Genomic DNA, 15,160 nt, shown 5'->3' on the forward strand with positions numbered 1-15,160 from the left:
CTACCAGTTCAAGGAAGGAAATACATCTATAAACAAGTGGGGTTATGGAGGAGAAGATCCGAGGTGCAGCCAAAAGGAGGTCTGGACAGATGTACTGAAACAGTGAGCTGAATGAGTAGCTGGAATATTTCAGCCCATTTCTCAGCTCTTCCCATTCAGGCTCGCTTGGCCTTGCCAGAGAATACACATTCCCAAAATGCACACAAACGCGAATGAATAATCTATTCAAGGAGCTATGCCAACAGATCTTTAAATAGCTGTCCAGAGATGAGTATCACTGTAAGAAACTTGGTGAAAAGGCTCTGCTAGAGATACAGAGGAGGCAAAAATAGTAAGAATTTAAAAAAATTTGTGTGAGGCGAATGGAAGAATAAAGGACTGTTCAGGCTGTCCAGGACAAATGGGACAGCAAAAATAGAAGGGAAATTCAGAGACCGTGGGTCAAAATGCTCAGACATCCGGACAGTCTCACATCTGGAGAGTCTCAGAGCAGACAGATTGTAAGGGCTGAAATTGTATAGTTACAGGAAAAGAAGACCAAAAAGGGACAGTAGGTAGTTATGTAAAGGTAAATCACCACATGGTGCTGTGGATAGAAGTGAAATCAATTCATGGTCTATTCTTGACTCTGCTTTGCCTAGGCTGTGGACTGAGTTTTCACAACTACAGACACACAATGAAACTTTAAACAACTTCTCAGTCACTACCATGACATGGTCCCCCACCTTCATTCTCATGTCTTCTTCCTTACCACATCTCTTAGGCATGATCCTTCTTCTGTCTTAGCTGTCTCTATCTCCTGTTGATGACAGCTTCCTTCTGAAGAGACATCCTTCATATTGAGCTGTCCTTGCTCTGCTCTGTCTTCCGGGAGTGGCCCCTTATGAAACTCCGACACTGGTGTTTCTTCCAAGGTGGCTCTCTGTTCTAAGGACTGCTGGGGGCTCTTGGTGCTGCTTGTGCAGCTGCTTTGCCCACATGTCTTCTGATTTTCTGCAGCTGGCTGTGGAGTTTCTAAGGACTCAGGTTTCCTGGCTGCCACCAGTTCCTCAGGGTGAGAGCCTGGATCAGAAATGCAAGTGAAAGATGTAACTGTTTGTGACTGAAAACTTGTGTCCCGAGAAAAAGTGGTGCTGCTAAAAGCCAATACCAACTAAAAAAGATGAAGAGCTCCCTCCAGGCACAACAGGATGTTTCTGGGAGGCCATGGGCACTTCCCCGGTCTCTTTGCTGCAACAAACACCAACCTGACCTGCTTTCAGAGTCAACACCCACCCTGCTACAGCTTGGTCTCTTTTCCACCACAAGACCAGGCTGGAGAAACCTCCATGCCACCAAGCTGTGGGGCACCTCCAGTAGCACAACTGAGGATCCACCCCCCCCCCCCTTAACACAACGTACCTCTGGACGCTGCCACCGGCAGAGTGGGCTCCAGCTGTTTCTCCTTCCGCTCCGTTGCCAGGTCTGTCCTTGTGTGGGTCCCTGCTTCCAGAGCAGAGGGGCTTGTGCTCTCCACCATTAGGGAAGAGAGCTCCTCTAAGCTGGAAAGGGAAAGCTTCTCTTTGGTGGGCAGGCGGCAGGGCGTGCTGTTGGTGCTGATGACTGCGGATACCCGCAGGGGGACAGAGACAGCGAATGGCTCTGAGATGTTCAGGGCTTTCCTCTGGTGACGAGGAGAGGCCTCCAAGGGAAAGAGGCTGCTTGGGAAGCCTGACTTGGTTGCTGTTTCAGAGGTGTAGAACATGAGCGCTCCTTTGGCTGAAGTCTGCTCGTTTTCAGCATCCTCTGCTACCCGGAAAACCTTCAGCTGCTCAGGGGGTGACTTCACCTGTAGTGTCCGGGGAGGCCCTTTCTCCCCACTCAGCTCTGAGCTTCCTTTGGCCCCCATGGCAGATCCTTCACACTCCCACTCATTCTCTTTGCTGAGGTCATATGTGCTGCCTGTTCCTCCTGTCCGTATCTTCGTCGGAACGAAAAACCCTCCAGTAGTCACTGACCGTTTGAACCTGCCTTTTTCATCCTCCCCTAGAGATGGGAACACAGGAGGAAGTCAATGGGAAACAAAGCACTAGGAAACAAACTTACTCTGTAAGGAGCCCTCATCAATCCCCCCAGGAAAGAGTCCTGCCCTGGTTAACACATTTCCCAGATAGATAGGAACAGTAGGTACTGAAGACCTTCCAGCCTCTAGCCCTGGCGCCTCCTTCAAACTGGGCAGGCAGGGCTGGATAGAATGCCCTCCAGTGGAAATCACCCAAGACTTTCATTAGATACCCTTCTTAACCAGATGCAACCAAGTCTAGGGCTATGCACATGCCAGGCTTTGTCTTATTGCAAGCACTCTTCACTTATGAATTGGAATTTCGTGCCCAGAATAACCAAAAAAGAAATCAAAGCAATCCAACTGCTAATAAAGATGCAGCTAGACACAGTGGTAACTCTCAGGGGCATGCACTGAGATAAATGACATAGAAAAGGGTCAAAAATGCATGCACACAAAGTTGGGGGCACACATCACCGTACAAAAATACACAGCATGGTGAGATAGACAAAGATACAGACTGCTGCATCCATTGAGGACAGCGAGGCAATGGAACAGGCTGTTCAGTGAAGTTGTGGATGCCCCTTCCCTGGAAGTGTTCAAGGCCAGGCTGGATGGAGCATTGAGAAATCTGATCTAGTGATAGGTGTCCCTGCCCATAGTAGGGGGATTGAAACTAGATCTTTAAGGTCCCTTTGAACCCAAACCATTGTATGATTCTATGATCCATGACGCTGAGAATGCAGAGCTGCAATCCTTCACCGTTACACTATTGATATCTCACCTTCCACTGGGAGAGAACACAACGAGTCCATGCTCTTTGCAGGCCGAATAGTTGCTTTTTCTGTGGAAAAAAGAGTTTTAGAAGCAGGTATCAGATCCTGTGGCTTTGCAGGCTTCAGCCCATAAAGATCAAAGACTATGCACATATAGACAGGCGTGCCAGGCAGACATCAAATTTTCCATTTTCAAGCATTCCCCCCATGTATCTGCACCACGTGGCTTATTACCCACAACACTTGTCCACACAGCTGGGGATCTGCTAGTGCTAACAACAGCTTTGCACCTGCTGGACATGTGGAGAGCTATACTTAACCCAGCCAGTCAACACCATCTCCACTGTGAAGCAGTTAAGCATCCCAAAAGCTGTTATGTTCCACTGCCCTCCCTGATCGAGTCAGCCTATTGGTTGTGGGGCACTTTTTAACTAAACTGACATAAATGCCTTTCACCTCTCATTCCTGATAGCAAATGTTGGGTTATTTTTATGTTGCACTCCCTGGCTCTTTTGCTGATGTGAGCATGCCCTGCCTCCAGCAAGCACTCGGGGAAATTTATGAGGGCAGTAAGAAACCTATTTTCCTGGTCATTCTAGCTGGACTTGCTTGTCCAGAAACAAGCTGCCATTTGTTACTCGACACGCTACAGGTCTGTTCCTGACAGGTTTTGGAAGCTTGTAGCTATTATTGCTTTGAAAAAGGGAGATGAGGAAATGTAGCTGGCAAGGAAGACAAGTTAGTCTCTGACAGCCCAAAAGGGGTCTGTGGAGATCTGGAAAATGTCTGGGAGCAAAATTTGCTGTTTACAGAGTTGCACAAAGTAGGTAAAGCAGAAAGTGAGCAGGCTTGTTGGACTTCATTTGTTTATATAATTAAGGCTTCTGGCTCTAACTTTTGCATGAGCATAGGAGAAACTCCAGCTACTTTTTGCATTTATATGGAGTCCTGGCTACTTTTTACATTTATAAGGCATGATGTCTTGAGTACTGGCTCAGCTTTCCAGGAGGAACAGAATTCAAGCTGTGGAGCTCGCGTTTTGTGTGACTTACAGGCTTGTGTGCATGGACACAAGCTGTGTTACATGTGCTTAGTTTCAACAGCAAGTTCATGTGTTTCCTCACATTAGGCTGTAAGCAGAGAGCACACAAAAATATAACATGGCAGCGCAAAAGTACTACTTCTGAAAGGCACTACTTCAGTACTTAAAACTCTGTGCACAGTTTTGCATTTGTGTGTCCTGCTCATGGAAATGTACAGCTCTCTGTTGCTCAGTACTGTTCCTGGAACAAGGCTCAGCCTTCACGATCACTGGGCTCCAGTCATTCCTGGGCATCCTTGGGTTAGCACTATTTTAAGACAGAGTATTCCTTATCAAAGTGAGAAGGTGATCCCATGATCAAAATAGGATAGAGAGCTATTTTGAGGTCTACCATAGGCACTCTATGTAAAGCCATCTGTACATGCAAAAGCTGGGGAAGGCCGGGGTGCAAAAGAAGCTGGATCCAGCATTTGGCATCACACTAATTTCTGATACAAACAGAGACTGTCATATATGTGGTGGTAGGTAATGTTGCCAACATTAACTATTTTATTTTAAGTCTTGCAATATTTGGTAGTGGTCCTCCAGACACCAGCTCCTGGAGTCATGAGATTATATAAATAAAAATTCCATCTTCATCTTCTTTTAAAAACTAAATTCCTTGACTTGGAGATACTAAAAAGTCTAAGACATATAAACCTAAAACATTTCTTTATGAACTCAGAAAAAAGAGTATGCTTTCTTTTAAAAACTGTGATTACTTTTAAGTCAAGTTCCTGATTTTTAGAACTTGAGTCATAATTTCTGAACACTGGGAATTGGCACTGTCATTTGATTTTCTAGGAAGCGGTGTTTAAGAGATTGCAGCTCAAAAGAGGCTAGAACTTGGGATTACAGCCAGAAGAAAAGACAACTTCTCTCTTGGAAATTCTGCAAAAGCAATGGCTTCCCTCAAAGTCCTGAAAGCCAGGAGCCACAGGAACTCTTGGTGCCTTGTTTTTCACAAAGACATTGAACATAGTTGGTTCTTACTGCCCTTTAGTGGAAGGACAACCCAGAAGGACAGGCTAAAAGGACAGCCATTCACCCAGTGCCATGTAAGGAACATTAGGAGTCAGAGGCTGACTGTGCTGGAATGGACTAATCCAAACCTACACAGAATTTCCAAGTTCCCAAACTTGACAGCTGGACAAGAGGAACCTGTTTAGGTACCAAAATGAAATATTTTCTGTAGCTGTCTGGAATATCCTCCTGAAAGGCTGCTTCTTGCCATCACATGAAAACAAGATGTGTGTGAAACCACACAACAAGCATGACCCCATTAGACTATCCCAAGTCTAATGGTATTAGTGGCATGTGGATACAGGTTGCCCCATGCTATCAACATCACAAGATAAAGCTTCAGAGAGAAACACTTAACTGAAAGGTGTGTTCTTACCAGAGAGCTTCTGTGCCCTTACAAAGACACTCCCATTTCGACTCAGTTTAGACTTTGATTCTGATCCAGAGCGGCCCAAGTTAAATATCGACTTCCATTTCTTGGACTTTGTGGATAATTTTCTCCTGGAAGGAAAAAAGGCTCAGGAGGTTACTGAACCCTAGAGACTTTTATCTTTTTAATATCCCACAAAGACCTCTGAGCTGTCTCCCCTCAGTACTGTCCCTCTTTTCTTCCCACATCTCATTTAATTCTAAAGCATGCAAGGCATAGCTGCTATACAACCAACTCTTCTTGGTTATATAGCTAGCAATTACTCTGCAAGTGATTTATCTGTATTACTGATTTAACCATTTCATGGATGGAAAGTCACCTAAACCTTCGGATAGTTGGGTCTGGCATCATGCTACAGCAATTGTGATTGACTGAGCAATCACCCATGCTTTTGTCCAGAAAGAAGAGGTTTCCAAGGCTTGGACTATCATGCAATACACCAAAGAAAAATTGCCTTTTTAACAGGTTTTAATGATACAATGCATGATAAATTCCAGAGAATGGATGGAACCGGTACAATTGCTCAGTGCAAAAAGCTATCCTGTAAAGACCACATCTTATGATGAAAATAAAAGGATCCCTTAATAAAACTAGCTATTAATGCTTCTCAAGCCAACATTAATTTAATCATAGGTGTTATATATTCTTATGCAAGTATAATGTACTAACCAAATAAGAGGAGGCTTAAGGGAATTAAATAATTTTCTTGTTATTGTCAGAGGAAGTAGAACATCATTTCCCTGGGTCTCTTCAGAAATCACAGTTTTATGCAGAAAGAAACTGCCAGTCCTGTAGCCATTTTTTTCCTATGCATATTTCTGCATGAAGCTCTGTTTTAGTTCCTTCACATATCCATTCTGATTCCTCCTTCAATCTCCCCCCTTCCAGAGCAAGAACTTTCTTATCTCCCTGTCTTGCTCTCCGTAATGGGCTTTCAACCCCACTTTTCTTTCAGATCAGTACTCAGAAGAGTACAAATCAGTCCTACAAACAGGATTGATATCTTGGGGATAGGACTGTTCTCTTCAAATGAGAAAGGAAAAGGCACTCTAGAGGGACAATACATCCTTTTGTCTTAAGCTGGTTATCCTCTTGCCAGTATTCTGTTAGACGGCTCCTTTTTGCTTTAATATATCGAGTGACAATAAATATCTTTTCTCTGGTGCTTTATGGGTCAGTAGATTAATGAGCCTCCTGCTGCAGAGGGTGTAATCTATCAGAACCTGGCAGTAGAGTGGCCATGTATTAACAGCTAGATAGACCAATAGATAAATACTTAGGCTGGGCCACTGTGCCAACAACTGCAGCAACCTCAGCTGAAATAGGACTCTTCTCCTGGCATAGACATAGCTGGCATAGGTACTACTATCTAAGTATCTCTCCATGCTGGGAGTGAAAATTGGCCTTACTACTTGGCCATAATTGCAGAGTGAGCAGGTCAGTGGCACCAGGCGTGCCGTGGATCAGCCACCAGCAGGTGGAACTCGTAGGTGAGCTGTGCCCCAACCTGCTCCACGTTCATCCCGTGTTTAGCCAAATTCTGAGCTGGCATAAGGTTGCAAAGGCAGCTAATTCCTTCCACAGGAGGCCTATGAAGTTCTGCCCTGATGGAGGGATGAGGACTAGTGGAGCTATGAACCCAGTAACTGCAATACTTCTCAGTAGCAGCTGTGCCTCTTTTGAGAAAGGCACAGAATTTTCTTTTGATGGTGGTTGTAGATTCATGTGTGCAGGTGTGGGGGTACCATGCTAACAAAAGGATCATTCCCAATCACACTAGGGAGCCTGCACTTTTTTATTTGCACTTCAACTCCTCTTGACACTCACTTGCTGTCGGGGAGGTCAACAACTGTGTGGAAGAAGGACCCAGTTACAGGCACAATTTCAGGCAAGCTGTTCTCTCTCCTCTCCTTCCGAGCAGGGTGGGATGCAGACAGACTCCGTGCCTGTGCTTCTTCCAGGCTCACCAGTTTCATTGGCAGGGACGCTGAGGGGAGGGTCAGACTTTTCACAACTGATGCACTCTCTGAAAAGCAAGAAAATACATTCCAGCCTGGGGTGAGGAGAGACGAGAGAAAGAATTCCATGTCTTTATTTGACTGGAACATCTCCTGTGGAGGGGGGAAAGGAGTGGCACGTGCAAGGAGAAAGGCTTTTTTTTCAGATAAGTCTTTCAACTCCCCAGCAACGTTATCCATCTGAGTGTATTCCCAGCAGGGGCCATGCTTGCCAGCCAAAGGCACTTCTGTGTGAAAGAGGTGTCTCTGAAAACCACCAGGATTCACACGGTCCCTTTTCTCCTCCCTCCTCCACCCACTCTCACCCTAACCTGATATTGGAGCGGTTCAGTCCCTGATCCAAATGTGGTGCTTAGTTCTTTCTCTCACTTCCACATCGTTCTCCTTGTCTTGCTCCAGGAAGGGGAATTGTTCTAAAAGCCAGCAATACTTTAACTTTCTAATCCATTTCAGGGCCACAGAAACAGTGGGGCTGACAGTCCGGGAAACTGAAAGCGCCTGTTTACAGAGGCAGTGGAAGAGCCAACCTCCCATATGCCACCCCAGCAACAGTGCTGTCCTGAACAGGCTGCCCCGAGGTGTGTGAAGGAAGCGCAGGCTCTGGAGTCCACCTGGCACTTAGCCCTACTGCTGAAGCAGGGTGCAAGTTCCTGCCTCTGCAGAGGGGCTGACTGAAGGGGCACTTTCCCACTAAGAATCAACCGAGTTCATCAGCATGTTCCTCTCTTGACTCCATATGGCTATTAAAATGCCAGCAGCGTTCAGCACTTCTCAAAGCTGGGCCAGTTTTGGGTCTGTGACCTGCAGTACAACCAGAAGTCTTAGAATTTACTAGCCAGTGTTTCACTACAATGCTTAAGGCAGTACAGGAGCAGTTGCTCACTCTGTGCCTTCTGCCAGGGCATAATAAGGGCATAGGAATGACAACTTCACCACAGTGCAGGGGTGTTACAAGTTGAGGAGGGCACCACACCAGAATCGTGGGATATAGGGACAGACTAGCACATGTTAAGGTAAAGATGGTCAGGACAAGCTGACACAGGGCTGGAAAGCAGAAAGGTGGATACTCCCTGAGTTCTGAAGGTATTACAAGTCTTTACAGTGTGTAAAACAGAAAGGTGCATATTTCTGAAATTATTTGAGGTCAATGTGGATCCAAACCTTCTCACTTCACAGCCTTTGCCAACAAAACCATCTCTAAACAACAAAATCAGCATCTCAGAAAACTGTTGATGTCCCAGGAAAAAAAGAAATCTCTTACATAAAACATCATCAGGAACAAGACATAAGTTTTTGGAACAAAAAAATTAACTTTTGTCCTGGGAGTGTGACCTCTGACTTGGGTGGATATGGTCGCTGGAGGGCAGGTATTGTTGGTATGAGGAATTGTAACTGGGGGAGCCTGAGAGAAGAATTGAGATTGTGGCTGATGGACTTGGAGAGAGAGCTTAGACCAGGATCGAGAATCTGTCAGGTGGTCTTCTTTTTATGGAAAGCATTAAGCCAGATGAGATCATGCAAAAGATGACATAGGATCAACCTGAGAAAACACTGAAGGAGGCTAATATTTAAAAAGAAAATGTTGAAGATAGGGATGAAGAGAACAAGAATAATAAGGTATTGGGCTCAGGGTGTCTTTGGGGGAGTCTGTGATGCTGGTAAGGGTTAATGTGCTTGAAATATTAGTTGAAAGGAGAGCTGGAGTACATGACAAGTGACAGTGTGAAGTGGCTCAGGGAGGTTGTTACCGATGTTCTCCGAAGAGCTGGCTTTTCTGTTGTTGTTGAAGATCTGATCAACGTGATTCAGGATGAACTCAATCACCAGTTGCTGCACTCGCACCTCCAGGAAAGCTGCATCCCCATTGCAGCCAACTGCCTCAATCTCCTTTGACCTGCATGAGGAAAGAGGTGTATCAGTTCTGAGAATTGCCACACACAGCCCCTGGGAAGGAAAGAGTAGATTTCTTCCTGCAAGCTTTGGAACAGGAATGATTTCCCCACTCTTGCTGCACTTCTTGTTCTCCTTTCCTCCCAGGCCCTCATCCTCTCTTTGCCTTTTCACTCTTTTAAAAATTATTTTTCTTGTTTTCTTTGCAACCTCTGTTATTTTCTTTCCTGACTCTGTTATTTTCCCTATTTGGCTTTTACATTCTTCAACGCAGATAAGATTGTGACTCTCAAACTCCATCCTTGTCTCTCCTTTCTCCTCTTTTAGCTATTTCAAAATTGGGCCTGAAAGACAACACAGGAGCTTTCAAATGCTGCTTCTAGATCCCTACTCAGTGCTTCAATATCTCTTAGTGAAATCCCTTAGAACCCTGCTCAGGTCTTCCGCACGTCAATTTTTTCAACGCTTTGCCGTGTGCCCCAGTAGTCTCTTCTCTGCCCCCCTGTTCTCCCACATTCTCACTCTTGCTCTCAGCAAAGAAACATTCCTTATCTTGACATGCCGAAGTGTTGCTGAAGAAATTATCTCTGGGCAATGGATCCTTTGTAAAGTTAATGACTGGTGTGTTAGATAATAGCTTGGGGCATTGCCAAGAGGATAACCCTGTAAGGAGACTGCAATTGCATTGCCTGCTCCTTCCTTTTCCTCCCTGGGACTTGTACTTATGAAAGATTGCAAAGAGAAACAGACTATTTTTTTTTGACAAGGATAGATGCTAGAATGAAATTGTTTCAGTAGTAAAGGCCTACTTTATTATATTCAATAGAGTCAACATTTGATTCTTTTTCGGAACCTGCTCTGCTAGTTTTGTGATTTAGAAGGGTGAGATAACTCTTTAGAGAATGCTTTTCGGGCCTGTACCTCTCTAGCCAATGTCCTTTGCGAGCCCAGGGCTTCCAGTACCAGCTCTGCCATCACACCTTTCCTGCCCAGCTGCTGTCCTGGACTCTCCCTGCATAGTTCATTCCTCTAAATACAGGTGTATTGGATGGACAGCGAAGACAATTTCAACAGCATATAAAACATTTCTTTTTTTTCTCCAGACTCTATTTTTTCTTGTTCTTCTTAGCTCTACAACATATCAGCCAGACCTCTGCCTGAATCTTATCCAGGCTTCTTCCCAGCAGAGTGCCAGGCATAAAAACATGATAAACTAGGTGGTGATCTCAGATATGACACTGGCCGCCATTTTAAGCCCACCAAGCTCATCTCACTTTTGGGCAAGCAGATCTGGGCACAGGTCTGCAGTATTTTTGCCCTGTTGCTCTCCCTTCCAAGCCTTGCTGTCTCTCATCACTCCGCTTCAGAAGCACTCGCACCATGAAAAATGTCATTAACGTTCCCCAGTGATGAGCTAACTCCTCATTTTTAAATCTATGCTCAACTTGCAAATAGCAACTTCTTTTTAATAAGAAACACACAAAACCACAAGTTTCCTTGGATGCTGGCAGTAAAACCTTAGATTATTCAACCTGGAAGAGCTGTTTGCTGTGCTCTGCTCTTCCCTTTAGTTGTTCAGCTTTTCCCTGTCTTTGCATTTTCCTCAGGTGATTGAGTCTTCAGGCTCAGGCATTCACCTTGGAGCTCAGCATGGTGCTCTGGACAAGAGGACTTTCTACTGTACCTGAGGAGATTTGGAGCCCACACCAAGGCCAGGTTTCTGGTGTGCATGTTGGTCATGTTGCTGAAGGAGGCCAGATGAGTCAGATGCTTGATCAGGTATTCCAGCGTTCTGCAGTGGTTTCACATAAAGAAGGAAAAATGTGTCAACTTATCAGTGCCTGCCCACTGGGACAGCAAGGCTCAGACTCAGCTCTGTCACCTTCTCAAGGAAGGTAGTGCCTGCAATGGCACAACAGACCCCACAGGGCAGAGAATACACAGCATCAGCATTTGCATGGGATGGCAGTGAACACCTACAACTGTGCTCTGGGGTTGCCAAGGACGGGGCATGAACCTAACTGTCCTTAGCAAGATGGGAGCAAAGAAGTGGGATTATGCAAAGACTGAGCTGTTGCTCAAGTACCTCCAGCAGATCATCTTCTTACCACACCTATGACACTGGCCAAGGGTGCCCTAGCAGTCAGAGATGGGGAAGGAGGATGACAGACTGCAGCAAGGAGATCTTGTTCTGTCTCTAACAACAGTTTGTTCAATGACATTTAAATGCCAGATAAGTTGTTGTCAGATTTGGAAATGGTGAGTCAGCTTTGGGGAATTGATTTCTGGAAATGAATACCAGTGCTGTTTCAGGCAATATTCCCTGATGGTGAGGATCAGCACAGTGATCCTCAGCACCTCAGGGGACACGTTCTTACCTGTAATGTGATGGTGGGAGCTCCTGGATGACATTTTGAATTCTTGCCAACTGCTCGTCCTCAGGGAAGCGTGATACTGCTTCCTGCAGAGATACAAGGAAACAATACAACCTGGCAATGGACTTAGGGGAAAAGGAAAAGGGATTAAAAAGGGTCACATGAGACAGCCTGTCTCAGAGGGCATGCTCTCTTGTTACTTTACAGAGCTACTGGTAGAAGAGGTTGCTTTGTGCCCCCAACACAGCAGAGATTTCCTGCATTGTTACTTCAGGTCTCAGTACATCATCCACAGACATTCAGACAAGGTGGTCAGTGTTTAGGGGAGAGGGGCATTTAAGGACTTAGACTTTCAATTATGAAATATGGGGAATTGGAGTTTGTTTGTTTGTTTGGGGTTTTTTTTATGATTCTTTTCCCTTTTTTTAACTTGGGCAGTGATGGGTGAAATAAAAAGAGAGGGAACAAGACAAGTGAAAATAATGGAAAAAGTAAAAAACAGTGATACATTCCCCCACTCCCCAAACTGTGTTAAAAATCAATCAGGTTTTTGAAGTCCTGTGTTATAAGAACACCTTGGATATACATGTTTCATATTTTTCAAATCAGCAATATTTTGACTGTCACATGAAGATAGCTATAGGGATTGTTTGTGTGAGTTTGCCTCTTTTATGATGGGAGAAGCCTTAGCAAAATCACTGTCAAGGCAGATTAATAAATTCTTATATCAGGGTTAGACAGAATCAAGGCTATACATCTTGGTCTTGAGCAAATCTCTACAGACCAAGAGCTTAGAGAGCCACGATAGACTTTTGTCTGCATTCCTAGGAGTTCACTGCACTGGTATTCATCTGCTCAGCCATTCCCTTTCAATATGTGTGCTGGGGGAGGACAAACCACCAGAAAGTTCAAACAATGCATGACTGTCTGGGAACCTCCTGCCTATCCTACTGCCACTGGAGTTTGGAGCAAGTTCAAGGAAAGATGCTGCGACCCACACTGCCAGCAGAGTCTGTGCCTACAGACAGACGTCAGCACTGCTAGGAAAGGAAAGGAAGGAAACAACCCTTCCCCAACCACTCGTTGCTTAAACATTATGAACCTGAATTTGCCAGCCACAGCCAAAGAAGCATTTTCTTGTGACATCCACACTGATGATGCTACCCTCTCTGTTTTTGTCACTATCCTTTTCCCAGCAGATCACTTCTCACGTACAAGGACCAGCAAAATAAACATCACCAGTTTCAAGGACAGAGATGTGATGGCAAAGAAAAACAAGCTCGCTCACTAGTTTGGTGTATATGAGATGCAGAGGTACTTGTTTTGCCCAAATTAAAGGCAGGTTAACTCCTTCTAGTGTTTTTTACACATAACTACAGGTCTTTTTCCTTTTTTTTTTTTTTTAAAGCCTATTACCATCAGCCTAGAAATCCTATGTAGAAGAGCCCTTATGATCTTGGTATAAGGTTTCCAGTTCAATAGCTTTGTCCAAAGATGGAGACGGAGAGAAATAAAACATTTAACTGGCCCACCTAAAGCATTAGATTTCAAGTAGACTGTACATGATATTTTCTCCCCCAGTGCTGATTTTCATTCCCATATTTAACTTCCAGGTCTCAAAGACCCAATGATTTGACAGCAAGTGAATACCAACTTCTCTGAGGTCATGACCTGTTCAAACCTCTAAGCAACATTTTTGACTCATACAAGTTGTGCCTTTGAAATCTGAGGCTCCCTCTAAAACTGTGGATCACAGTAGCAGAATACAGAATTCAAGGAAGAACCAATAATTCCATTTATTACACACTAGTTGACCGTGGTATGAATTTATGTAATTTAGGATTTTTTTATACTCCACTAGTGACTCTGGGAGTGCATAATTCATAAGCCCTAGTTAACAAGTGGAACAGAGTCCAGAGAGAAAGTAGGCTTGGCCTCCTAGAGCTGATTTGCTCTGAGGGAGTACTTGATCCCTCCGTGTGCAGGCTAGAATAAGCCAAGAAGAGTCAGTTTATCTATCCTGAGAAACAACCATCCATCACTAGAATACAAAATGGCAATCATTTAGCAAATGTTGATAGCCAGTGAGGTCATGACTGGGAAGTCACACCTGTGAACGTGACACAGTGATGACCAAATAGCCACTCCCTCCCTAGTCATTAAGAATTTGACTTTCCTTAGACAAAAATCTCTGAATCACTCTGATGACTCAAAGTGCAGCCTATCCCAACTCAGAGACAGCTCTGACTGAGTCAGGCTGGGCTTAACAAGTGCTCTTTATTCCTACCAGCACTCACTTGCTGAGGTACAGCTGCCACTGTTCCCTGTTCAGACACCCCACGCATACACACACTCCTAGTGGTTGGTCCTTGGAGAATTGGTCTTTTTTCTTTCTTTCCTCCTGGTATATGACTCTACTTCCTGTCAACTGGGTTACCAATTATAAATCTGTACTGAGTAGATTACATGAATAATGGATTTTGTGGCTGAGTGGACAAACTGAAAGGCCAGAGATGGAAAAAAAAACCTTTAGGTCAGCCCAAAGTGATAACATTTTGAGAGTTGGCATAAGATTTTTGAAAACAATTGTTCAAGGCTGACAAAAGCATCACACTCAACCACACATTAAAGAAATTATATTATAAATTTTGGGCTGTTTAACCCTTTTCTGAAAGACATTTTATATAAGTTAGATGTGTTGATACAATGTTGAAACATTTCCTTTAGAAAGTATTTGTAGAAGAAACACTTAGTTACAGAAATGTTTTTCCTTTTGTTTTTGAATAAAGCTATTTACCAAATGTATCTACTGAAAATCTGCAAGTCATCATTCCAAAACTGCACCTTTCAGCAAACATTCTTTCCTAAAAAAGTTTCCATCTAAATCATCATGTTTCCTTTACAGCATTTTTCTTTCATAAATCAGTAGTGATGGCCAGAAAGACACCAGCCAAATAGCTTCAACAAGAATGAAACTCATCAGTTACAGTGAATGATTGAATAATGCCCTGTATTTTCAAGATCCTATTCATCCTGACTATCTCCAGAGATCCTACCCTATATCCTCAGAATGCTTATATCCTGAGGATACAGGTCAATTTTTCAAATCTGCTCAGAATTTTTCCTGAAAATTTGGCTATACATCACCTTGAAACATAGACCAGTTTTACTTAAAATTTGGCATCGAAACAGCAAGACACCTAAGACTATTGCATATGTGTCAGGCAGCACAGTGAGCCACTTTCCACCGCTTGTTCCCCAGTACAGTCGTGTCCTAATAGCTACCTGACTTTTTATAGCAGGTTGCTGCTTGGCTGGTTCCATCTGGCTTTGCCCCACAGCGAGCTCCCCCATCCACAGATATGCCTGCCTTTTCCTATAGCAGGCAACAGGCAATTCTCTTTGGAGAGTGTCTTCTTGTGTGGAGCCAGTGGATCTCCCTCAGTGCCTCCTGTGCCATAGCAGCATCACTTGAAAGTGTTTAATTCAGGATAGAGGCAACACAGATAGAAACACTAGATTTTGC

The 15,160-nt window shown here is 44.3% G+C and overlaps 1 protein-coding gene across 1 annotated transcript in view; it reads right to left on the reverse strand.

The window, feature by feature from the left end:
• ARHGAP31 (Rho GTPase activating protein 31) overlaps window positions 1-15,160 on the reverse strand; it is a 68,156-nt gene that overhangs the window by 14,556 nt on the left and 38,440 nt on the right. Inside the window, exons 4-11 of the mRNA XM_017814769.1 lie at window positions 11,638-11,720; window positions 10,944-11,051; window positions 9,118-9,263; window positions 7,179-7,377; window positions 5,298-5,422; window positions 2,826-2,885; window positions 1,402-2,025; window positions 752-1,062 (exon numbers count right to left, since the gene is read on the reverse strand). Coding sequence (XP_017670258.1) covers window positions 752-1,062; window positions 1,402-2,025; window positions 2,826-2,885; window positions 5,298-5,422; window positions 7,179-7,377; window positions 9,118-9,263; window positions 10,944-11,051; window positions 11,638-11,720 — 1,656 coding nt within the window. The remainder of the gene's footprint in view (window positions 1-751; window positions 1,063-1,401; window positions 2,026-2,825; window positions 2,886-5,297; window positions 5,423-7,178; window positions 7,378-9,117; window positions 9,264-10,943; window positions 11,052-11,637; window positions 11,721-15,160) is intronic.

Source organism: Lepidothrix coronata, unplaced genomic scaffold, assembly GCF_001604755.1.
Source record: "Lepidothrix coronata isolate B3197 unplaced genomic scaffold, Lepidothrix_coronata-1.0 Scaffold46, whole genome shotgun sequence".
Taxonomy (NCBI): domain Eukaryota; kingdom Metazoa; phylum Chordata; class Aves; order Passeriformes; family Pipridae; genus Lepidothrix; species Lepidothrix coronata.